Raw genomic sequence first — 27,070 nt, 5'->3', positions numbered from 1 at the left:
TCTTGAAATCAATCAAACATTCCATGCAGAGGAAGGCAGGGGGGAATGTACAGCTTTACTTTTCAGTGTTATTGACAGAACAGTAACATTACAAGATAATTATAGACAGTATTTCCATTTTGGTGGCGCAAAGAGATAAGAAAAGCATTTCTCTGAAGTGTGAAAATTGTGCTGTAACAAGACCAGTGGACTGACTTTGTAGCAAGACGTGTGGGGTAATCCTGAATCCTGCATGGGTTTCAAGTACCTTTCGCAGGAAACTGATACGTTTCTATGATGATATCGTTTTTAAAATCCGTCTAAGAAAAATAGTGCAGACAGCTCAACACCACAAAATGATCTTTTTGAGAGTTCAGTATCAGATTAGTTCTATTTGGATCTGAATACTAAGCCAAGTTGTTGCTGAAGAAACTGCACACATATTTACAAAGAAACTTGGTATAAAAAAAAAAGGATAAAAAAATGAGATCTGTGGGCAAGGTGCAGAAACTATTGCCTAATAAACATGTACAGACTGTGTATCTCAAACAGAAATTACCTTGTCTAGAACAAAATAAATGTTTTAAACTACAAAACACTATCCAGGTTGTTGTTATTTTTGCAGTTAAGACCGTGTGTATTGTACAGTGCTGTGTTTTGTGACTCTGCTAGTAGATTTACTTATATTGTTAGTAGAAGGTGGCAAATCTTCTGACAAATACCCCCCTTGTGTAAAGAATTGATCATTACTTGCATATTGGCCTGAAGATAAAACACCATCTTTCACTATAGTTTTCCCTCCGGAAATCTCACCTGTAAGGATTATATTTCCCTGTATAGGAGTATAATGCCTTTCAGTTACTACAACGTTATTCCCGACAGTCAAGTCAGGAATGCTCAATGAGGTCTGTAGACCAGAGCTAGGTGCCAGCATCCTTTCTGTTACAACCACATACTTTGAGTCTGGAGGATCACTGACTCCCACAAAACCAGGCCTTGCTTTGTCAGAGGTGATCACTCGTTCAGTGACCATAACATTCTGTCCATCCTTGATGTCGATCATGTTATGCAAACTAGGAGAACTGCCAACTAACCTTTCTGTCACTAAGACATTCTGCTGGTGCAGCGGCTCAAGAAAATATGAAGGGCCGGTGGTGTAAGATTTTTCTGTCACAAGGATATTACCTCGAGGTGCTAGATCATGAATATACCTAGTAGAGTCGTCACTAATTATTTCTTCTCTAACTACCATTTCAGGTTCTTTTCTTTGAACATGTGTTTCAAATGAACTAAAGGAACTTTCCATATTGGCAAAAGATGGGGCAGGTGCAGCTTCTACCTTTTTCTCTACGCTAAAGTTAACACTTGCCTGTGAGCGTTGCACATCTTGCACAGTAAGTGCTTCAGTTGTTTCAGCAAGCTTCTCATATGACTTATGCATCTCTACTTGCACATCAGCGTTTGCTTGCATGCCCTGACAAATGTCTGCCAGTGCTTTGAACTTCACCCCTAAATCATCAAGACAGTCATAATCAAATTCACTTTCAATAAAACTGCAGCATCCGACAGATCCTGAGAGCGACCCAACGTCTTCCTGGGTATAAGTGAGAATGCAGTCTTTTGCTGGCTGAGCCTGGTCTTCATCAGAGTAACCAAAAGCTTTCTATAAATGGACAGAAAGAAACAAATCATTAAGATGGACATAAACATACTCACATAACCAATCAATTTGTGTAGTCATTCTGCAATTTTTTTTCCCCTAATATGTAGTCCCTACTAGAAGTTTTATGGGGCAGTTGTCCTGCATAGAATCAAGACACTTTGAAGGGTAAGTTTATTTCCTCCATTTAGTTTTTTGGAACGTTGTATAAAAAGATTACCAAGACTTAACTGTATACAAAATTCTGTGGAGATCAGTATTCCCTGAAAGGTGAACTAGTAGTGAAAATTAAAAGAAGCTATTCAACAAAAAATAGATCTACTTGGTAATACCATAGATGTGTGTCTGTGCTCATCCTAGAGGGGGATAGTGTTAACAGCTGAAAATGAAGGGGAGGGGGTTATTGCACAAAAAGCAAGTTTAATCTCTGAGTATTTACACTTCTGTATGACAGGAAACTGCCATATTTGACAAATGCTAAAGAACCAAAGTTACTTACATCACTGAAGTATTCTTTTATGAATCCTTCATCTAGGGCTGAACCTCCTCCAGCTATTATTGCTCCACCATAAGCAACCCCCCCAAAACTGGCTCCACTTCCAGAACCCAGCACAGCCATGGATCTAAATGTGTTTCCTGCAGCCCCTGCTTGGGCAAACTCTGCATCTGATAGTAAATTTCTTTGCTCTTCCCATCTTCTATCTATTATGGTGCTTGAGTGGTACATTCCATCCATAGACTGAAAGCCTGCTTCTCCTTTCACCAGACCTCCTGCACCAGCTCCACTGCCTCCTGCAGTAATTCCAGCCGCAAGTATATGTGGTGCAAGGCCAGCCTAGACAGGAACAAGAAAATCTTGATTACCAAATTTGCTTTACTTGTGATATTTTAACTGAATCATTTATGGAAACACTATTAAACCTAATTCACAGATCAACAATGTTCTAATTAGTAATGCAACATATTGTTACGCCAGAGCATCTCACAAGATTGTGGATTCATTCCATAAAACGCCTTCTCTAAAGCTGGCCATATAGCTGTATGATTTTCGGACTGTGTGTGGAGTCAGAATAATTGTCCCGACATTTTTCGTACCATGATGATCAGCTGTTGGCCAACGATAATATCTCTGCATGTATTGCTTATCAGATGATATCAGTGGGTCACTACTATTTGTTGGACATAACTTTAGTACAATCACTGCCTGATTTATTTTTCCTACTTAATTTCATCTGAATGGTTAGTTGTTGATTGTTACATTGAAATAACATCTGCACATGTATGGCCAGCTTTAGACACTTACTAATTATAAAAAAAACTCAAAATCTAGCGAAGATGTAAGCTGCGGGTTTAAAGGGACATATTTCCAAAATGAAAGCTGAATGAATAGAACTTGTGCTGAACATTGCCTATTTATTTTATTTAGAAAAATCAAAGGTGTTGTTATTTCTGGCAATAAACAATCATTTGAAACCAGTTTCACTTTAGTATATCTTGTCACTTCTGGTCCCAAAGAAATTCAGAGGAGCTGCTAAAAATATTTACCAGTCCAGAGAGAAGCCTCTGATTAAAGCTTGCTGCTTACATAAGGGAGAGTTACGATAGCCAGAATGTCATTTCAACACTATTTATTGTGCCAATTTTAGCAAAGGTATTTTAGGTATTTACTGCCTCTAATATGGGAATGGGACTATTGGGTCTTTAGTGTTTTGTTATAATGGTAATTGGCCTATCCTCTTTCATACTCTGCCCCAACCTTACCTCATTACTCTGACAGATCAAAATAGAATTGCCCCTAATCCAGCCCCCTACATAAAGTATCTTAGTTAAACTTGTCTCCCTTCAATTCACTTCACAAGGTTCAAAGCAGTTAGCATCTCAGCTATGACTTGCCATGTCTTCAGGTGCAGCGCCTTCATCATTCCATTTCACAAATGTAGCCTCTGTGCCATCTGGTATGGCCATAAATCCCTTCCCAGCAGATCCGCAATAGCACAAGAGTAATAGGAGTGGCACCACTGAAGAAACAGGAAACACTTATTAGATAATGGTTTAATTCTCAGGTTCATATTAGCACTGCTGTGCTTTTTAGAGAGCTTTGTGGAGAGCCACTGTTTTTCGCCATTAAGGTATAATCAGCGCTAGAAAAATAGTTGTGATCTTAGCATATTGATTAGATTGCAAAAAGTATAATTTATTCATAATGCTGCGGCTGTGTAATTCCGTGTAAGCTTCTTAGGCACTGTGGACATTTACTGCTGAAGTATAATGAAACTGAGAACATGAAATTTCCATTGTTTACTCACATAATAATAATAAGCAAGCCAGAATCATTAGTCCAATCGCTGCAGCTCCCAGTTTTACAGATGTTTCAATCATTCTCTCACTGCAGGTATCCCCATTTTCACAGGAGCAAATCAAGACTGAAAGGATCTGGGGTTCTGTGCAACTCAAGCCTTGGTTGTCTTTCACCAGAACGTGCACTTTGTGTGGTCCTTCCCAGATATTTTGTGGTTTCAGTTGTATGCTGAACCCTAGTACAAACAGGGAAAAATAACATTTAATTTCTGCTGTTTGAGCAGCAATTATCAATATTGACTTTCCTGTAAACCTGTGGCATTATTAGCCATAAGGGGTGGTTCACCTTTAAAGGAGAAGGAAAGGCTTGCAGCACTTGGGGGGGGGTGCCAAATGTTAGGCACCCCCAAGTGATTGTATTGACTTACCTGAAACCCCGGGCCGGTGCTTCTATCAGCAGAAAACTGCACCGGCCCGGGGTTATACCAGTGAGCACCACGGAATGATCTTCCATCTTCCTCCTTCTTCGCTCGGCTGCGCATGCGCAGTAGAACGAGAAGCCGATCTTTAACTAAAAAGTCGGCTATTTCGTTCAACTGCGCATGCGTTTGCCCCAGTAAATTCAAAGAAAGAAGAAGACGGAAGTGGACCGGTCCGTGGTGCTCACTGGTATAACCCGGCCGGGGTTTCAGGTGGTCGATACAATCACTTGGAGTGCCTAACATTTAGCACCCCCAAGTGCTACAAGCCTTTCCTTCTCCTTTAAGTTATAGTATGTTATAGGATAGCAAATTCTATGCAACTTTTCAATTGATTTTTTTTTTTTATAGTTGTTGAATTATTTGCTTTCTTCGGACTCTTTCCAGCCTTCAAAGTGGGGTCACTGACCCATCTATAAAATAAATGTTCTGTAAGGCTACAAATTTATTGCTAATTTGTATTACTCTTTATTCAGGCCCTCTCCTATTCATATTCCGGGCTCTTATTTAAATTAATGAATGGTTGCTAATGTATCTTGGACCCCAGCAACCAAACTGCTGAAATTACAAACTGGAGCCCTGCTGAACAAAAAGCTGAATGACTCAAACACCAGCAATAATAAAAAATAAAAACCAATTGAAAATGTAAATATCCCTCTCTACGTCATACAACGAGTAAATTTTAAGGTGAACAACTGCTTTAAATATCTCTTTTTAATATAATATTGGCAGTTTGCCTTTTCGGCGTCTGCAGGATATCTGAAAAGCTACTACATTTTACATGAACTATTACGGCAATTCATTCATTTCTGTCAAATAAATGCAAACAATGCAGATCTGTAAAGGTGCAGCCAAACAGTTTATGTTAATTATACCTTCTATACCATTCTCAGTAAAACTAGCAGACTAAAATAGAAGATACCCTGCTTCGGTTACCATTCCATGTGAAACTAGCAAAGTTATATGGGGGTTGCATTTCCACACCACAATCAGTAAGTAAGTACATATGTTTTGCAGACTACTGTCCACACTTACCATTGCTTTGTCCAAAAGTCCAGAATTTTGCATATCCAGCTGGCTCATCCAGTATAGAAAAATTAAATGGAGCACCAAATGGAAAGTCATCACGATCAACTGCAGTTACATTGATAAAATTTGCAGTGCTGCAAACAGTCTGTATTGGATTCACTAGAGTAGGACAATTATCATTTTCATCTGCAACGTCTATGGCAATAGTTCCAGTGGCTGTTTTTCCTGGAAGATCTAAGGAAATTCAGATTTGTTAAAACATGTAGTTAACCTGCACTATGTTGCAATACCAAGATTTGTTGTAAGTAACAAGATACCCTCTAGTATGTAGGAGTAACATACACCGGTTTCTACAATGAGTTCAAAAGAATAAGACTTGTGTCGGTCATAGTTTCTGGCTAGCATTTTAATTAATTATTATTTAAGATTTGGGTAGTTTTGTGCAGAAAAGTGTAATTGCAACCAATTTTACAAATCGCCAGCTAAAGTGTTACACTAAGGGGCAGATTTCTTATTATTTTTAAATTTTTTATTATGGTCAAAACTCGAATTCGATTTTCGAGATTTATCAACTCTGGCCCTTTAAGAATTCAAATTCGACTATTTGCCACCTAAACAACGTCAAATTCATGTATAAGTCAATGGGAGAGGTCCAGTGACCAATTTGGAGATGTTTGTATCCTTCTGAATCGAGTTTGGTCGAATTTAAGTTTTCAGGTCAGTAAAATTCGCCAATTTGTTCTTAAAGTGTATTCGAATTTAAGGAACTTTAAAAAAACTCACATGAATTCGAAATTTGACCTTTGATAAATGTGCCTTTAATCATTGTAGAGCATTTTACTAAACATTAAAAAAAAAATTAAAAACCTGACCCATTAGTTGGATAGGGATAAAAGACGGAACACATTAATACAGTTTCTGTTAATTTGGCTATTGCGTGTACAATGTCTATTTCAACTACTTGCCACATTAATATTAAATAATTAGTACACATTGTCCATTATATTCTCTTACCACAATTACTATATTCCTGAATGCGTGTTGCATTTTGCAAGGGGTTTAAAACTGAATCGCTGTATTTCTGGCCCCAAACTATATGTTGTATTAGGCATGATGATCATGATGTTCTTATAACTTACCTTCACTGATGGCCAATATTTTCGCCACATAGCTCCCGTTAACCACATATATTGACTCGCGGTCTGGAAGTTTAATAAGTTTGATTTCAGCTGTTGTTGGATCAATTGTGAACCAATTATCTGGGTCATATTCTTTGGCATACCTGTTATAAAATAAGATATTTTTAGACTAATGATGTTTGGTTTGCATGAATTTTTATTTTTTTTAAACTCCCAATATTTTTCAAACAAATTGAACTGGCAGTTGTATCAATAACTTACAAAAATATATAAAAACAGCAATTTATTGGAACAAATATAAACTGCAAGAAAGTGACTTACTTCACATTCTCAGCAAGTTTCCCTGTGTCTCCATCATATGCAGGATATGATCCAATCACTGTTTGCACTGTAGTTTTTCCTTCTTTAATCAGAAGAACCTTTCGCTTTGGCTTAAACACAGGACCCTCAGAGACATTCTTTACCTTCACTTTAATAGGGACTGCCTTTGCCCCTCCGCCTCCACCTCCGCCTCCACCTCCGCCTCCACCACCACCTCCGCCTCCACCACCACCTCCACCACCACCACCACCTCCACCAAAACTTAGGATTGAACTATGATATGTTGCTTTATTTGAAACCACAACATTCAGTTGAACCTGTTGCATTATCTCATAATCAACTTCCTAAAGTGAGAGACAGAAATAGAAAAAGAAAAAAAATTTAGGATTAGTTACGGATGCTTAAGGTAGAGCTAAAACCTAAAAAATGCTATGGCTGGAAGTGCTGTATTTTATTTATTAAAAGGACAAGGAAAGCTAAATTTAGAGAATATGTCTGATTATAAAAGTTGACACTACAGGAGTGATTACTAATGAATTCTGCTGGATACTGCACATGTTCATATGCTGCTATGTAATATGAATCTGCATTACTAATCATAAGCATATATATGATTTTTCATTTTATACTTAACTCTATAGACATAAGCTCTTGTATAAAAGATTATGGGCCCTATTTATCAAAATTTGGATGTAAATTTTTCTACATCGAATTAACTCTTGAAAAACAATTGAAAAAAACACAACAATTATCTTATTAATACAAATATAAAAATCTTCAGTGAATAAAAATGTTGAAAAAATAGAGTTTTCAAGCTCAAAAACTTGAATTGAATAAATAGTTTAAAGGGATTCTGTCATGATTTTTATGGTGTACTATGTATTTGTAAATTACACTGTTTACACTGCAAATAATTCACTTTACCATATATAATTTCATTCCTGAACCAAGTGTATTTGTTTTTAGTTGTAATATTGGTGTGTAGGCAGCCATTTCAGGACATTTTGCCTGGTCATGTGCTTTCAGAAAGAGCCAGCCAGTGCTGCACTATGGAACTTCTTTCTGACAGGCTTTTGTTTCTCCTACTCAATGTAACTTAAGGAGTTGCAGTGGGACTTGGATTTTTACTATTAAGTGCTATTCTTATATCTACCAGGGAGCTGTCATCTTGTGGGGCTATTCGTATTATCAGAGCACAAGTTACATGACTGTGGGCACCTGGGAAACTGAAAATATGTCTAGCTTCATGCCAGATTTCAAGATTAAATATAAAAAAACCTGTTTGCTCTTCTGAAAAACATTTCTGTAGAGAAGTCTGCTGGAGCAGCACTATTAACTGATGCATTTGAAAAAAACATGTTTACCCCATGACAGTATCCCTTTAGATTTTGCCTAGGACAACTCCCATAGACTTCTACATGACCTTGCAAGCTTTTAAAAGGCAAAGTTTTACATTTGAGTAATTTTTTTTTATCTTAATAAATACTTGAAGTTGTAGTTTGTGAGTTTAAATCTTAGTCTGCACACAAATTATAAAGAATTCATAAATATAATGTTAAAAAAATATGAAAATCACTATTTAATATTTACCTTTACAACCATCAGAACCCCTTCATTAGTTGTAGCATCTGTTATTATCTCAAAAATGCCATCTTCATTTCCAGAGACAATGGTAAATTTAGCAAGCCAATTATCCGTGAATTCTTCATCCAGGTCAATAGCTTTCATTCTCAGAACTTCCACATTTGCTGTATTTTCATCAACAGTTCCTTCATACTAAAAATACAAATTAAGGAACAATGTAACACAGACTTTACTGAACTTTTCGGGGATTTTCAGAAACATGCAACACTGTGGAAAGTTTAGTAGTAACTTGTTTTGGTAAAACCATTCTGATTTTGCAAAAGTTTTTTTTCAATAGGTGCAGTGGTAGAATTCACAGAATATTTCTCCCCTCCAAAATACCTGGTCCTTTTCAAGGGTTGGAATGTTGTCGTTTACATCAGTAACTTTGACTTTGATTGCAGCGGTTCCAGACAGAGAACCCGGTTTTCCATCATTATCTTTCACTTCGACAACTACATAGTAACTGCTTACTATCTAAATGGAGGGAAATAAAAAAATAAAAAAAAAAGATAAAATTAAGGGGGACCCGTCACCCAAAAAAATTATTCAAAATCCTATTTTATCACATTAGTCAAGCAAAATGAACTTTAATTACACTGTATAAATTATTTGAATTGTGTTTCCTTCAGTCTGGGAATTCATAATTATAGCAAGCAGGCAGGAGCCATTTTGTGGACACTGTTTTTAAGGCAAGCCTTGCATCATCTCAGAATCTTGATTATGCACCAGAATGGGGGAACCGATGTCCATCCCCATGCCCTGGCTACACAATTAAATGGTAAAGAGAACGGGGGATGTGGGGAGAGCAGTGACATCTAGGAAGTACTGAATGGAAAGTGAAAGTAATTGTCTGCCCCGCCTCTATGCCCATGGCATAGAGGAGGGGCAGACAATATTTGATTGACATCTGAGATTTTTAAATGAGCTTACAGCAGCTATTAAATGCTTTAATAAAAAATAGAAATTGGATTTCATGTTTAATTTGAAAAGAACTTTTATTATACAGATTTTTGTGTCTGAGTGACAGGTCCACTTTAAATCACCTGCAACAATAATGACTGCTTATGTCTTATTACTGGTGTGAAGTGCCCCACAGATGATAAAGCCAAAGTCATCATAAGCTGAAGCAAGTGAATTTACATTACCTCTCTATCAATATTGGATACTTTGGTGTAAACCTGCCCAGTATCTTTATTTATTTCAAATATTTGTGTATCTCCTGGTTCTTGAGAAATAACTTTATAGGCAAGTTTAGCGTTGACAGTATTTGGATCATCTGCATCAGTTGCATTTAGCTTCAGAACTATGGTATCTGCGCAACACACAAAATAGAAAGAAATAATTATACACTTAGTATTATAGATAAAGGGGGGAAATGATACTAATTTAAAAATGGACAAACATTTTCATTTTGTGCATTGAAACTTACTTGCTGGGCTTGACTCCTCGATGGTACCAAAAAAGACTTCACTATTAAAAACGGGATCATTATCATTAATGTCAACGACTTTTACTCGAAGATCTATTGGCGGTTCTACGTTGTTTCCTTCTTGATCTAGCGCATACCCTTTAAGCTGAAATATAGAAAGCCGGCGTTGAGAAATAATGACAACAGGGCAAGTCTGTATCACCTATATTAAACAGATGACATCCTTGGATAGCAAGTTTTTAAAGGAATTATTACATTTTGGACTGTGCAGTATACAGGTAACCAGCTATACAGTAGACCCCGTAGCTGCCGGGAGGCCGGGACTGTGGGGTCTTCTGCATCATAGCCGCCCTCCCTGAGCCATCATTTACCTTTAAAATAGCGAGGCCGTGCCAGTTGGGAGGTGAATTATAGCACTGCATTTTTTCACTGGCAGTGTGTGTGTTTTTTTTTAAAGAAATTATATGTAACTGGCACTTATTGAGAAAATGTATATGGCTTTATTGTTATGAACACAGCAGTCCACCTGGAGGTCCATGGGAGACATCTGGTCCAACATAGGATATTTATGCCCCTGATTACAGTATGTGATGTGCTGTAAACTGGCCTACTACGTGGACAGGTCGACAAAGTTAATCAAATCAAAACTTACAAAAAACATTGGTGTTTCTTCTCTGTCCACAATTCCTGTTACATTCAGTTCTCCAGTCCTTTCATTGATAATGAAAATACCAAGAGGAGGTTTTGTCACCCCCATTCCCTCAATGCGATAGGTTATTCTCCTACTCCTGTCCGTCATAAAATCTGATTGAATCTGATGATGAGAGAATTAAAAAGGTTACCTTGTGAATATGAGTATCACACATCAAGGGGCAGATTTATCAAGGGTCACATTGTAAATTCAAATTTTTTTTTTGGTCGAAACTCACAAATTGGAATTGGGAATAATCCAAACTCGATTAGAATTCGCAATTCGAGATTTATCAAACCTTTAACCTGGGAATCATTTGAATTTGACTATTCGTCACTTAAAACCTACCAAGTTCATTTATAAGTCAATGGGAGAGGTTCAGTGACCCATTTGAAGATGTTAATAACCTTCCTGACCAATTTTTTTTTTTTTCGGAGAAAAAATTCTATTTGAGTTTAGTCGAATTCGAAACAAATTCTATTTGAGTTTTCGAGTCTGTAATATTCGTTCGAGTTTTAGACATTCAAATTATTTCTTAAAGGAAAACTATACCCCCAAAATGAATACTTAAGCAACAGATAGTTTATATCAAATTGAATGACATATTAAAGAATCTTACCAAACTGGAATATATATTTACATAAATATTGCCGTTTTACATCTCTTGCCTTGAACCACCATTTCGTGACTCTATCTGTGCTTTCTCAGAGATCACCTGACCAGAAATACTACAACACTAACTGTAACAGGAAGAAGTGAGGAAGCAAAAGGCAGAACTCTGTCTGTTAATTGGCTCATGTGACCTTACATGTGGTTTGTATGTGTGCACAGTGAATCTTACGATCTCAGGGGGTGGCCCTTATTTTTTAAAATGGCAATTTTCTATTTATGATTACCCAATGGCACATACTACTAAAAAAGTATATTATTATGATAATGGTTCATTTACATGAAGCAGGGTTTTACATATGAGCTGTTTTACTCAGTATATTTTAATAGAGACCTACATTGTTTGGGGGGTATAGTTTTCCTTTAAATAACCTCCCAATCGAATTTCGAGTATATTCGTACTCATTAAAGTAAAAAATAAAATTCACATGAATTCCAAATTCTACATTTGATAAATAGGGCTCCCAGTTCATTCATTTACTCAGCAAGACAAAAACAATATTCTGCAAATGAATGTATACAACTTATTTCACTCACTTTTGCTATTGGGTTCCTCCAAGAATTATCCTGTTCCTCTGTGATTGTAACAGGCGGTATAACCCATTCTCGCTTGTATCTTATTACTTTCGTAGTAATGGCTTTATCACCATTTTGCTTTCTGGTTCTTTCCATCACCTGTTAGAAATAAATAAAAAGCGAGGTGTTCAGATTTTGAATAATAATACATACCGGTAACGGATCATGTTAAGGTGTTTCATTCCTCATTCAAGTCAGAGTCTCATGAAAACATCTACAGAGCTGCATATACACTAGAGCAGGGCAATCGAAATGAAAGCCCTCCATGAACTTTTAATGGCTCCCAGCCCGTTCAAGTGGTCCATTTAGGGTAAGGCCACACTAAGCGATAGCGCGGCGATTTGACTCGCGGCGACTTTTCGCCGTGACTTTTAAACGGCAATCGCTGGCGAAACTTTGGCGCTGGCGTCTATGGGGAATCGCTGCGTAAAAACACACGCGGCGATCTTTTTTCTATTGTCGCTCGAAATCGCCTCGCTAGGCGATTTCGAGCGACAATAGAAAAAAGATCGCCGCGTGTGTTTTTACGCTGGCGATTTTGCGCGATTCCCCATAGACGCCAGTGCCAAAGTTTCGCCAGCGATTGCCGTTTAAAAGTCGCGGCGAAAAGACGCCGCGAGTCAAATCGCCGCGCTATCGCTTAGTGTGGCCTTACCCTTAGTGACTATTGTAATTCAGCTTGCTAACAAGTGGCTAATAGAAAGGAAAAGTTTGACAGCTATGCATTAAATGACAGTTGGAGACGCCAGTTTTAAGTTTACATCGGAGGTGTGTTTATGTAAGTGTCTATGTCGGTTTAGGTTTTGAAAATAACTATTTGTAAAATATTTTTGCAAACAAGTATAACCGATTTGTATTTTAATAGCAGGGTAAAAAAAACTACTAAAAATGCATTGTGGAATGCAATAATAACTGGGGGCAATGAAGCATTTTGTGTGTTTTTCTTAACCTTGATTCCCCAGATGCTCCTAGACTACCACTTCCAGCATTAAAAAACATATAATTTTTGACCAGCAGGATAGGAGTTAAATGTATGCTGCCAAAAGTAATGTTACAACAATGTGATCCAGTAGCAAATCAATAACAACAAGCATATGGCAACTAAATCTCCTACAACTCACCTGTAAATGAAGACTATGTCCAACGCCAACTAAAACCTGAAAGTAAAAAAAAAAAAAAAAAAAAGGATGTAGTAGTTAATACACTTTGCATTGAAATGGGCCAACATGTAACTAGCTAGATCAGCATTATACCTCTATCCAAATACACTGGCTGCATTATTTGTACATACGGAGTTGTGTGCAGTGAAATCTCCATTAGTTACATCAGAGGAGTTCTATTTAGAAAGGATTATAATAGGCGGCAGATTTATCAAGGGTCTAGTAGATTCAAAATTCACACATTCGAATTTTAATCCTGAATGTAAATTCGAATGTGAGATTTATCACACCTCGATTATGGAAACAGTTGTAATTCGAATATTCTCCACCTGAAACCTGCCGAGTTCATGTACAAGTCAATGGCAGAGGTCCGTTGAGCCACTTGGAGATGTTAATAGCCTTCCTTTTTTCAGGAGAAAAACTCGATTCGTATATCAGGTTTTTCTCCTACGATTTTAATTTTTGACAATTTTATCGAATATTAGACATTCAAATTTTTTCTTAAATGACTTCCCAGTCGAATCGTGAGTATATTTGAATTAAAAAAAATGTACATGAATTCGAAATGACCTTTGATAAATGGGCCTCTAGGAGTAGTCAGTGCCACAAAATGGCAAACAAATGGAAAGTTTGATATGCATGCCTCTTAGTGCAGGAAAAAGAAAGGCGGAACAAGTCACTGATATTTTTTTTATAGTAACAATAAAAAAAACACAATAACTGGGGTAATATTGGATGCTTTGGGTTACTAGATCTGTTGCAGACTTTGCTACTTCTACTACAAGTTATTTGCTTCCAAAGAGGTGACTTTTTTTTGATTAGTTGCTAGGATTTTTTTCAGCTTTTATTACATTGTAACAGTGAATTCATATTCAACAATATTTGTTTTCATATGAACAGTCTGTACTAAAGCCTGAATGGTTATACTGCATGCCTGTGCTCTTCTGTCCCTCTTCTCTCTTGTTATTTTAGCTTTAAACACCTCCAAGAACATGATTCCCATGCTATCAGTGATTTGGAATTTCACCCCCTGACGTGAGGAACAGATTCCTCTGCATTCATTCCTAGCTGTGCAGCAAGCCTGAGAGGGTGTGTATGAACAATTCTCTTTGTTGTATCCTTTCTTTTCTTGGCAGGGTGGGGTGGCGAATCCTCTCTCCTCTAAATCCACAGACTTTCTTTAAATGGGATGTGGTTCTCTTTTGAAAATGCTGCTTCCATGAACAGCAATTTGTTCTTTAGTGTTTTCCTTGTCCATCTTAGTAATATTAAACACTAAGGGTTTGCATTTGGCCAAAGCAAATTGGCTGAACCCTAACCTTCAAAGAAAGTAGAAATCCTTAGATGCAATGCAACCCCAAAATTAATCTTGCATTTGGTGCAACCTGAACACTTTAATTCTGATTAGTGCTATGAGAAAATGCATTACTTTAAGGAGAACTAAAGCCTAAGTTAAGAAGTAGGCTAAAAATGTTATACGTTATGTTTTAGGCTTCTGTAATAGCCCAAGGCAACCACATCCCTTTAGCAGTAAAGATCTGTGTCTCCAAAGATGCCCCAGTAGCTCCCCATCTTCTTTTCTGCTGATTCACTGCACATGCTCTGTGCTGCTGTCACTTACTGAGCTTAGGGACCACTCACAATTTACAGTACATATAAAATATAAATGTCACAGTAAAAGGCTGGTTAGTATTTAATAAAGATAATTACTAAATGACAGTACAGAAACCAGTGCAATTAGCATCAGATTAAAAATCTGCCCTGTAGCATTATTTTATATTTCAGGGCAACCTTATTTCCTGCTGATAATTTGCGATGACCCCTAAGCTCAGCTTCTCAACAGCTGCTCAGAGCCCACTGAGCATGTGAGTGTCACAGACACTTTCCAAGATGGAGACCCCCTGTGACAAGTTTGAAGTCCTGGATCATTGCTGCTATTGACAAGCTGAAACTTTAGGCTGATGCAATAAGGTCATTATATAAAATATGGCATTTTTATCCATATTCATTTTCAGGGTTTAGTTCTCCTTTATTGCAGAACAGACACAGTGTAGCTGGCTGTTCATAAATGGGCCAATAAAAGCTGCCAACAATCAGCAGCTTATTGTCTATGTTTATTTAGAAAATTGTAAGTATAACAAGAAAAAGAATGAGTATTCCCGCCAGCTGATATGTTAGATCGAATATATCCCAAATCAGCCCAGGTCTATATTGTGTAAGGGCCAAGAATATTTTATTCTGTTATGTCTGCAGACATAGTCTGGGCATGTTGTTGTTCTCCCTAAAAGCAATCAACCAGTCAAAAATGCTGCATATGCCACAGGCGTTGTGTGTTTAAAATATAATTATTTCTCTTGTGCTTTTTTTAAAGGGGTGGTTCACCTTTACGTTAACTTTTAATATATTATAGAATGGCCAATTCTAAGTAACTTTTCAATTGGTCTTCATTATTTATTTTTTATTGTTTTTAAATTATTTACTTTCTTCTTTTATATCTTTCCAGATTTCAAATGGGGGTCTATATCTATCGGGCAGGCTAGAAAATCCTGTTGAATAAGGAGTGAATCAGTCCTCTATTGACGGGTTTCCTCTAGCCCCCATTGTGATCTGATCATTTTCCTGACCCACCACACAAAACAATATTACAGTATGTTCAACATGAGTGTAATAAATAGAGCGTGTGGCAAACATTTTTTTGCCCAGTTTAAATAAGGAAATATATATGGTTTTAGTGATTTCTTGAGAAAACAGGACCAAACAGGGAAATCTGAAGCTACTCCATGTTTGGTTCATGCAAGGCAGATTATTAGATTACCGATAAACTGCTTACTTTGTTGTGACTGTTTTGTCATACATAGCAGAAGTCCATTATGCAGGGGATTGTCTGTGGCCTGGCGGCAATCTAATTATCTACCTTGCAAGAGACAAACATGTTTGTCCTGTTTGGCTCAAGAAATAACCCCCTTTTCGCAGAGGGTGTGCTGTTTGGATAACAGCAAGGGTGGAAGGTGTGGGGTACAGGTTGCCTGGGGTTTACTACTGTTGTTCAGAAATGTGATAGTGCAGATAGCACTTGTGCAGAAAGACATTTATAAAGACTGGAAGAAAGTACATTGCACCATTGCTTAAAGAGATTCTGTCATGATTTTTACGGTGTAGTTTTTATTTCTAAATTAGACAGTGTACACTGCATATAATTCACTCTACAATATAAAATTTCATTCCTGAACCAGCAAGTGTATTTTTTTTTTAATTGTAATATTGGGGTGTAGGCAGCCATCTCAGGTCATTTTGCCTGGTCATGTGCTTTCAGAAAGAGCCAGCACTAGAATGGAACTGCTTTCTGGCAGCCTATTATTTCTCCTGCTCAATGTAACTGAATGTGTCGCAATAGGACCTGGATTTTACTAGTGTCGTTCTTAGATCTACCAGGCAGCTGTTATCTTGTGTTAGGGAGCTGCTATCTGTTTACCTTCCCATTATTCTGCTTCTGCTTATGGGCTGCTGGGGGGGGGGGGAGATATCACTCCAATTTGCACAACAGTAAAGAGTGACTGCAGTTTATCAGAAGTCACATGACTGGGGACAGCTGGGAAACTGACAATATGTCTAGCCGCATGTCAGATTTCCAACGGATTTCAGTGCAGAAGTCTGCTGGAGCAGCACTATTAACTGATGTGTTTTGAATTTTTTTTCCCCCCATGACAGTATCACTTTAAGAAGGGTCTTGATGCAATACCTCACACAGGACTGGAGATCTTTTAGGGTGGTGACACATGCTAAAATTCGGGGAGATTTAGTCACCCGACGACAAATCGCCTCTTTGTCAGCTTTCTCGCAGGCTAGAATCTAATCGCTGGCAGGATGGCTTCGTTTTTCGAAGTCGCCCAAAGTTACCTCACAAGGAAACTTTACATCCATCACTGGAGTCAGAAAGTAATTTGTTTCCTCTGAGCCATGTCACTGGCTTTTGACCTGTAGTGATTTCAGTTTGCCTTTCTCTGGCTTGATAAGGTTTACAAAAAAGTCATACCGGACAGACGCAAGAGGTTTACACAAAACATTGTAATGGAAAGAAACCAGTCTAGCCACCTTGTGAAAAGAACAGTGGCATCACTTAATGTGAGCTGTTTAGTCAACGAGAAGCCTGAACAACCAGATCTGTGCAATTTGACCACTTATCTTTTCTGACAGCTCTGGTCATTCTGGCCTGATAACTGGATTTAATAACGTGCAACCACCTTATGGGCTTTAACACCTCTTGTCAAAAAATACAATTTGATTTTAAAAACATGATTTTTAAGACATTAGGCTTGACATAGATTAAAATTTGAATGTATCATTTCCTACATGACCTAGTCCCTATGCCAAAGTCTCTCTTAACAAAGCAAATAGCCCAGCCAGAAAAACTACTACAAATATTTTAATTAACAAATGTGACACAACCCCTTGTAGGCAAAGCAGTCTTTTAAGGACACTCCTGTATATGTATGGTGGCACTTTTATTTATTTATGAATGGTGTCAGTTTGCAAAACAACAAAAAAACATGATAAAAGCAAGAAACGTCTCATTTCATCATACACTCAAATGTACTGGACAATGTAAACACTGTGCAATAAACACAACATATCACACGCCCTACATTACAAAACCTGGTTCTATACGGTAGAAGGGTTGAGGAAAACAACAGCCGGTATAAGACCTTTTACATACGATTGTTTCAATAATCATCTATTAAAATGCAAGCTGAAATCATCTAAATGCGTATATTGCATCCATATTTTTTTTTTTTATTACTAAGTATGTTTTCATAGATCAACATGTAGTTCACGGTTTTTTAGTTGTATTTTACAGATGTGAAATGGTTGCAAGGTCCAAACATAAAGTAGCTTCAATTTCCCGGTTTGCCCTGTTTTAAAATACAGTAGAACCCCTATTTTACATTTTTTAGGGGACAAGAAAAAGAGGGTGTAAAATCTGGGAAAATGTAAAATCAGGAATGCATTATATATTGGCAAGATCACAAAAAACCGTGTAAAATTAAGCTTTATCTTGATTAAAAGAACAAGCAAAAGCCCCAACCATTGCTCATGTTGAACATGAAAATTCGAATCGTACAAATTTGGATTTGCCGCCCAAAACTTTTGGTGATTTTTGCCCTTAAACCACAAGGTATTCATATTTTTGCACGAAACGCAATGCAGATCAGAATATCTGGATTTTCGGATTCTGATTTTTTCCATCCTTGGGGTATAATAAATCCAGAAAAATGTGACCTTTTTTTCACTAAAACGTGGATTTTATAGTAATAAAAACATGAATTTTTTGAGTTTTTGGCATCTGGACTTTAATAAATAACCCCCTTAGTGATTGAAGGTGTGGCACTCAAGTTTCATTTATAATAATCTTTTACAGATGCAAAGTTTGCAAACCAAACTGATGTGATTTAAAACAGTCTCCTCCTGTTAACTCCTGAATCAAAAAGCACTAGTAAATTTGTCTTTTTCATTGACTGAAGGCTGCGCAATCTAATGTCTGCAATAATAAAACAGTGTCTTGTTCCTGATCCGAAATAAGCTGCAAGAATTTACACTATATTAGTAATGATACTATTAGGTTTATTTAATGTTTAAAATGGTTCACCGTAACGTTTAGTTTTGGTATTTTTGGTATGTTACAGAATGGCTAATTCTAAGCAACTTTTCAATTGGCCTTAATTTTTTTATAGTTTTTGAATTATCTTCTTCTGACGCTTTCCAGCTTTCAAATGGGGGTCAGTGACCCATCTAATGCTCTGTAAGAAAACAAATGTATATGTGCTTTTTATTCAGGCCGTCTCCTATTCTAGTGTCTTATTCAAATCAATGCATGGTAGGGTAAGTTGGACCCTAGCAACCTGATTGCTGAAATTGCAAACTGGAGAGCTGTTGAATAAAAATCTAAATAATACAAAACCCACAAATAATAAAAAATAAAAACCAATTGCAAATTGTCTCAGAATCTCACTTTCTACATCATACATTCTGCACTGAAAAACCCCTTCAAAATATTTTTTAGCCGACAAAGTATGCTGATCCAATTTACAGAATTGGAAAACCAAAGATCCCAAGCATTCTGAATAATAGATTCCATACCTGTATTATTATTATTCTTTATTTATATAGTTGATTTATAAAGGTAAATGTTGTTGGTTTTTAGCAAAATAAATCAAAAAACATAAAAGATCAATTCCAGTAGCATCAGATTTGTTTCATGTTCAAAGTACAGGAGCAGATCATTGTTACACATAGTTGCAGGTATTTAGTTATAGTTATAATTAGATACTAGGTATCAAGGGTAGTGCAAAGTTGAGAGGCAGTGAGGTTTTTTTTGCAGAAACCAAGCATTCCGGATAATAGATCCAATACCTGTATGAACAAACACACAAGCACATGAACAGGCATTCAGTAGGTGCTAAATATTGCAGCTACGTGCCTGAAGACACTGCCCGTGGAGAAAGCTGCACATATTTTAACCCAACATCTATAAGGTGTAATTTGCAGCAGAACTTGTTTGTCAATGCCACAGCAGTAAATAGCACTTGAGTTAAAATGCTTCAAGAGGGGAAAAAAACGAAATCTGCTAAATCCCCACAAGGCAGATTTCAATTGAATAATTTTTTGACATGTCTTTCAAAGCTGATGTGAGACACCCAAAACCAGTTTTTATTCAGATCCTCAGGGGAACCTACTGGGTTTTTTTTACGCCTATATTAACAAATTAACCTCTGTGAAAATGTTATATATATTTATTTAAGGCAATTTGAAACTGCTCCCATTTTATATTTTTGTGGATTTTAAATCATTTATAGTTTGTTAAAGGGGTTGTTCACCTTTAAATTAACCTTTAATATGAGAGTGATATTCTGAGACAATTTGCAATTGGTTTTCATTTTTTTATTATTTGTGGTTTTTGAGTTATTTAGCTTTTTTTATTCAGCAGCACTCCAGTTTGCAATGTCCACATTAACCTAGCAACCATGTATTGGTTTGAATAAGAGACTGGAATGTGAATAGGAGAGGCCTGAATAGAAAGATGAGTAATAAAAAGTAGCAATAATAATACATTTGTAGCCTTACAGTGCATTTGATTTAAATGGAGTCAGTGGCCCCCATTTGAAAGCTGGAAAGAGCCTGAAGACAAATGCAAATAATTAAATAACTATAAAAAAAGAAAATAGGAAGGTCAATCGCAAAGTTATTTAAAATTAGCCATTCTATAACACATGGTGAACCACCCCTTTAAGATGCTGTCTGGAAAAGCATCAGCTATCCAGTTCCTAGGGTTCGATTTACTCGAGCCGCATGGTGTAAATGAGAGAGGTTGAATTTCAAATTCATGTGTTTTTTTGTTTTTTTTAAAAAAAACTCCCATAAACTCGAAATTCGACCAATCAAAATGTATTAATAAAAGCAATTTTTTTCAACTCGGATGAATTGAAACGACCCGAAAACTGGAATCGAACTCGATTAGAATTTAAATAAAACTTGATTTGAGTTTTTTTCTCAGAAAAAAAACTCGAATGTCAGGAAGGCTGCAAACATCACCAAATTGATCCCTGGACCTCTTCCACTGACTTAATACAGTAATTCAGCAGGTTTTAAGTGGTGAATAGTCAAATTTGGGTTCTTAAAGTGCCAGAGAATGATAAATCTCGAAATTCTAATTAAAACTCCTGTCGAGTTCGGATAATTCACAATTTGAAAAATTCAAATTCGAATTTTCACTTCGACCCTTAATAAATCTGCCCTTTAATGTTTGGGAAACTATTGTGAAAATGAAGTATTTGAAAAACTTTCTAAATATATTCAATTCAAAATTCTGTACTGGTTCTGAATTAAAAAGAAGTAAAGGTGGCTATACACAGGTTGATCAAGTACCCTCTCCACCAGAGGAAGCCACAGGCCAAATGGCAGAGAGCATAGGAGGTGCCATAACCAGTATGGCAACCTTCCTATTGTTCTGATTATTTGTGCAGCTTATCTTCATTTACTCATCACTGGATGCAGCATGAACAGGCCAACGCAAATGAAATGTTATAACCTGCCTGAATATGGAACTGTGCATAAAAGGGTGGATATTGGACAGAAAACCCACGTGTTCATTTTTTTGGCAAAATCCCCACCTTGTATGCAGTGCCAGGTGGATTCCTCTCCTGTAAAGGGGCACACATATGGAGCAGTTTCTGGCCGTATCTGCTTTTTTCTCTGCCAGCACACAAAACCGTAGTGTGCCATTGTCCTAAAGGTCAACTAGTTCTTTAATGGGATATGATCACAAACTGATCCCTACGATCACATGTTCAGTATGCTGTGGTCTAAGGCCAAAGGCAGATTTCAAGCTGAGAGAAGCAGATCGGCTCGGTGCCCCAGCTCCACACAAATATGGGCCGACCTTCACGCCACTGCACGCAAGTGGATTCAAATCGATGGAGATGGGGGACAGAGGCAATCGGCTTCTCTCAGCCTGAAAAAAAAAAAATTATCCAGGTGGAGAGCAGCAGAACCAGCCCCAAAACCATTGTCATGTTGTCTCTGTGCACAACTGCTATGAAAGATGGCATTAGAAAAGTGACAGCAGACAAATTCCAATGCTGCAAGAACATAAAGCACTCCGTTGCATGTCAATGTAATTGCTGCACCACACTAATCCGGCTCTGATTCAAGATAAAGAAGAACATGATTTTAGGGAGCAACAACAGCAAAGCCTTTAGAACCATCCAATAGTCCATCATTAGCAAGGTAAGCCTACATTAATGGTCGGCCTAAAACAGGAAGTGTTGGACCTGAAGAATTTATCCCTAAAGTACTTATTGCCAAGATTAGGGAGCTTACTCTTAGGAAATAGTACCGTAATTATATATGGTTAAAAACTTGTTTTAAGGGATTGTACCCAAAATATGTTTCATGAAGGTCTATGGTACGATATTACAGCAAAAGCCCCAGACTGTCATTTGAATATCACCATGAGAGACACATAATTATGCATTTTAGCTTGATCTGTTATGAAAGATCTATGTTTTTGTCCATTTAGCAACATGGATTCAAACATTAGGACCCGCAAAGAAGCACAGACAGAGCTATTAGCGTGCTTCTAGTAACAGGCAAGCACCAGTGCAACGTTTCTGATGGCTGATCAGAAGCCAATTTCTTAGCGGACACAATGCTTTATGAATCTCATTTCCAAAACTATGGATGAGCAATGAGAGGCTAGTGGGTGATTGGGCAGGCTGTATTCCAATGCACCAAGTTTCTGTAGCAGAGTTATTCTCAAGAGTGTTACTGTTGAGATTATTAAATAACAAAGTGTGTAATAATGTAAAAAACATGCTCAAAAAGTAGCAAATGTTTATCCGTTTATTTAAAATTGTACAGAATATATATAGAGGTAGCTTATGACTCCCAGCCTAATCCCTAAGCTTTGCTCAAGGCCCTCAAGGCCTAAGTTTTTTTAACTTACTGCTTCTGTAGTAAAACAAAAGTGATGTCTCAGAAATATAAAGAGACGAAAACTGAAATACATGATACTCGAAGTATGTAGGACACAAGTGACTGCTAGGGATGATACATTAAACAACAACAAGAATTGCAAAGCTGCCCATACCAGATAAAGCTTGAATTTTTCCCATGACAGACAGTTGTGGCACTGATTGTTTATTAAACAGGCAGGGTAACATTATCAAAAGAAAAATCAAACAGATGTGAATGTAGAAACAAAAGAATCATGATATTGATAACGTGGATTCATATTACACACGAAAATATCACTACTTTAAACCGGACTGACAGCATTTTTCTAACATAACCAAGTGAAGAACCGACTAATATCAAGGATACAAAGTTATTGATTGGGATGGTTGATTTTATTGCTATGTCTAGCTAGGGATGCACCGAATCTACTATTTTGGATGCGGGTGAACCCCCGAATCCTTTGTGAAAGATTCGAATACCGAACCGAATTATGCAAATTAGGGGTGGGAAGGGGAAAAACATTTTACTTTCTTGTTTTGTGTCCAAAAGTCACGCAATTTCCCTCCCCATAGGATTCAGTTCGGCCAGGCAGAAGGATTCGGCCGAATCCTGCTGAAAAAGGCCGAATCCTGAACAGAATCCTGGAATCGGTGCATCCCTAGTTCTAGCACAGATACGACACTCAGCATAGGGTGATCTCTGCCTATTCAACACTCTCTGGGAATCAAGAATGTTACGAATATAAAAAAAACTCTATCAATACAAAAGATATACAATTTGAGAATGTAGATACAACTACAGTATAGGATTCGGTACTTCCACATGTAAATGTCTTTTTAAGGATATCAATAGGTCCAACTTGTCCCTGCATTTCCAGCTGCCTTATGCATTCTGTTCACTGGGACCTTGTATGGATAACGCACCAGCAAACACAAACCAAGCGGGCACTCTTCGGACAACGGTTAGCAGCACCCAAACCAGCATTGAAAATTGGTGAGCGCCAAGAGGTTTTGAGCTCCATTTTCAAGTTGCTGTCTGAATGAGTTTCTGCTAAATAGGGTGCAAGCTGGAAGCACCCAAAAACTTTTTATTTGGATAATCAACTCAGGTCAATACAGACATGGGCTGCCTGTGGCCCTCCAGAATTTCCAGGAGTTGTAGTTTATCATCCTCTCAAGGGTCTGTGACTGCCACCAGCCTGACTGCCATATACTGTCATATACCAGCCTGACTGCCATATACCAGCCTGACTGCATTTCCAGTTTTGCACAAATGTAACATGCTGAAGCAGATATAACTGTAAAGCAGACAATGCGATCATGCTCCCAGTATTAGCTGCCACACACAAGGACAAGATACATACAAGGTGAAAACGAAGAGAGGGAGTAGTCATTGAGGAAACATAATGGCAGGTCATCAGGGTGATGTGAAGAATTTACATTGCAGACTGTAAAATGTTTAGGGAGCCATTCCATATAATAGAACAGCGGTATCCCCACCCTAGGCCATTAGCTTGTCATGGAACAAGGCGGTGTTTTTATGGGCAGTACAAGTATGCATGCCTAAACTAGATTAGCCTCCAGAAGCCAACCTTAGCTCTCTGCGTCTTATGACAACATTTAGGGGCCAATAATGTATAATGATCCTGTGGGTTATTGCTATCTATTGGCAGGCCCGGACTGGCAATCTGTGGGTTCTGGCAAATGCCAGATGTAAGGTCCCATAGACAGTCACTAATTAGTGGGCTGGTTGAGGACTCTGAGTACTTGGAATGCCAGGGCCTATTTTGAATCCAAGTCCAGACCTGTCTATTGGTGAGCCTGTGCGTGGGTCCAAATATTTGTACACTCAATATTAGAAACATTCACAGAACCTCACATCAAACATTTACTTGTCTACATTGACCACAACAAATCACCATACTACAAATACATAATCTAATATAAGTGTCCATGCACTACACTATACTAATATTTTTTTGCCCCCCCCACCCAATGGTTGCTCCCTGCACTTCTTTAGAGGTCTGTCCAGGTGCAACCATTGCAGCTGGGGGGTGTCAGTGTGCGACTCACACAGGTATAGAGAAGGTGTACATCGTGTGCAGATGTTGTAGTGTTTATACCATATACAATAAACGTGTCTCTTTCTGTCTAACGTGTTATGTGTGTCTCACACACTTATTTCCCCGGGGAAAGTCACTGGTCTCTGGAGCTGTCAGGTCCCGCTATGGTACAGTTGCAGGGTGTGGTCAAACGGGTCACAAATTAGCAAGTTTTACATTCCAGCGCTCATCTCTCCCGATACTAGTTTTGTGTTGCCTGCGCCCGGCACTTAATGGCAGCCAAATAACCCCGAACAGCGGAGTGATTCCCCCCATAGCGCCTACTCACCATGATCAGCAGGAGTAGCGTCCCCCCTCTGGCTGGGATCCGTGCCATTGTCCCAGGCGCTGGTGGGATCCCTGTCCTCAGTCTGCCGCCTCCACTAGTCAAAGTTCTGTGCGTGAAAAGTCAGAGGAAAGTCCAGAACCTGAGACCCCACTAGAGAGAGAGGGGGGACTGCCCAGGTGGGCGGAAGGAAGAGCTGCTGCTAAGTGCACACAGGCTCCACAAGTGAATTCCGAACTGCTCAGAAAATGGAGCCTTTCCCTGAGTAACAGAGGAGGGGTAAGGTGTATTGTAGCCTGGGGGAAGGGGGGAGGCAGTGAGAGACAGGGGAGGGCTCTGTGTAGGAAGGGCTGGGCCACTGAGTGTCCTTTCACTTGTCACAGGTAAATAAGTGCATCTCACAGGATAAACAATGGCTGCGAAATAGGCACTAGTAGTACAGGCGCGACTGAGGGCCATTTACAAGCACTAGGAAAGCCCTCTATAGAACACAGTGGCTTCTCTGAGTGCCTCCGTTACACAGCAACCCCTCTAGAGTCAACAATACAAGTGTATTAGGAGGAGTAGGAGGGATGACACAGCCGGATATGAATACACAACACATAAGGATATCTGTAAACCCAAATACAGAACATTATTTAATTAAAGCAAATGTAATCATAGAAAAACTTCCCAATGTAGATTGAAAAATGATTATATGTACATGGAATTGACGTTGAAAGCAGTATTTGTCTGGCTAGTGTACAATTGAAACAATGTTGCTCCCTCTTCAGCCAGGACTTAAACGGGTTAATCACCTTTGAGTTAACTTTTAAGGGCACATTTACTAAGCTCGAGTGAAGGATTTGAAGCAAAAAAACTTCGAATTTCGAAGGTTTTTTTTGGGTACTTCGACCATCAAATAGGAGACTACGACTTCAATTTGATTTGAACGATTCGAACTAAAAATCGCTCAACTATTCGACCATTCGATAGTCGAAGTACTGTCTCTTTAAAAAAAACATCGACTACATACTTCACCACTTTAAACCTACCAACCTACAATGTTAGCCTATGGGGACCTTCCCCATCAATTTTCTAAGGTTTTTTTAATCGATCGATTAAAATCCTTCGATCGTTCGATCTTAGGATTTGCATTAAATCCTATGAATTCGATATTCGAATTCGTAGGATTTTACCTCGAGGGTCGAATTCGGGGGTTTATTAACCCTCGATATTCGACCCTTAGTAAATTTGCCCCTTAGTATAATGTAGAGAGGGATATTCTGAGACAGTTTGTAATTTGTTTTCATTTTTTATTATTCGTGGTTTTTGAGTTACTTAGCTTTTTATTCAGCAGCTCTACAGTTTGCAATTTCGGCAATTTGGTTGCTGGGGTTCAAATTACCCTATAAACCATACTCTGATTTGAATAAGAGACTGGACTATGAATAGGAGAGGCCTGAATAGAAAGATGAGAAATACAAATTAGCAATAACAATACATTTGTAGCCTCACAGAGCATTTGTTTTTTAAATGGATCAGTGACCCCCATTTTTAAGATGGAAAACAACAAATAACTAAAAAAAATAAAATAACGAAGATCAGTTGAAAAGATGCTTAGAATTGGTCACTCTATAACATACTGAAAGTTAACCCCTTTAAGTGTCACCCAGGCTCGATCACTGGAAAAAACCCTCAGTTATCATTGAATGCTGAAGATACAGTTCCTATTGACTTTGATTTCAGCAATATGGTTGCTAGGGTCCAAATGACCCTAGCAACCATGCATTGATTTTAATAAGACACTTAGATATGAATAGGAGAGGATCTAAAAAGAAAGATCAGTAATAAAAAGTACCAAGAACAATAATTTGTAGCCTACGTTTTTTAAGATGGGTTCAGTGACCCACCATTTGAAAGCTGGAAAGAGTCAGAAGAAAAAGGCAAATAATTCAGAAATTATACAAAATAAGTAATGAAGGCCAATTGAAAAGTTGATTATAACTGGCCATTCTATATTCTATAAGCACCCCTTTAAGTTCCCATAGTGCCTTGCAGGTCTCGACTGAGATTAAAAATAGGTCCTGGCAATTTAAGTACACAGAGCCCCACACAGGCCCACTATATAGTAAATA

General features: G+C 37.9%; 1 protein-coding gene across 1 annotated transcript; it reads right to left on the bottom strand.

Annotated features, from left to right (window-relative positions):
• Positions 1 to 35: 35 nt before the first annotated feature.
• On the bottom strand, positions 36 to 25,295 carry dsg2.L (desmoglein 2 L homeolog). The gene is made up of 15 exons (XM_018267958.2): positions 24,957 to 25,295; positions 13,018 to 13,053; positions 11,858 to 11,995; positions 10,613 to 10,774; positions 9,961 to 10,105; positions 9,677 to 9,843; positions 8,871 to 9,005; positions 8,496 to 8,681; positions 6,906 to 7,249; positions 6,585 to 6,727; positions 5,452 to 5,679; positions 3,946 to 4,173; positions 3,533 to 3,657; positions 2,139 to 2,474; positions 36 to 1,642 (listed from the first exon to the last, which is right to left on the bottom strand). The coding sequence occupies exons 1-15, from the start codon at positions 25,002 to 25,004 to the stop codon at positions 605 to 607; spliced, it is 3,459 nt and encodes a 1,152-aa protein (XP_018123447.1). The 5' UTR covers positions 25,005 to 25,295; the 3' UTR covers positions 36 to 604.
• Positions 25,296 to 27,070: the final 1,775 nt, after the last annotated feature.

The sequence above is a fragment of the Xenopus laevis genome, chromosome 6L, assembly GCF_017654675.1.
Source record: "Xenopus laevis strain J_2021 chromosome 6L, Xenopus_laevis_v10.1, whole genome shotgun sequence".
Classification (NCBI taxonomy): Eukaryota; Metazoa; Chordata; class Amphibia; order Anura; family Pipidae; genus Xenopus; species Xenopus laevis.
This window is presented reverse-complemented; position numbering and strand designations above follow the sequence as displayed.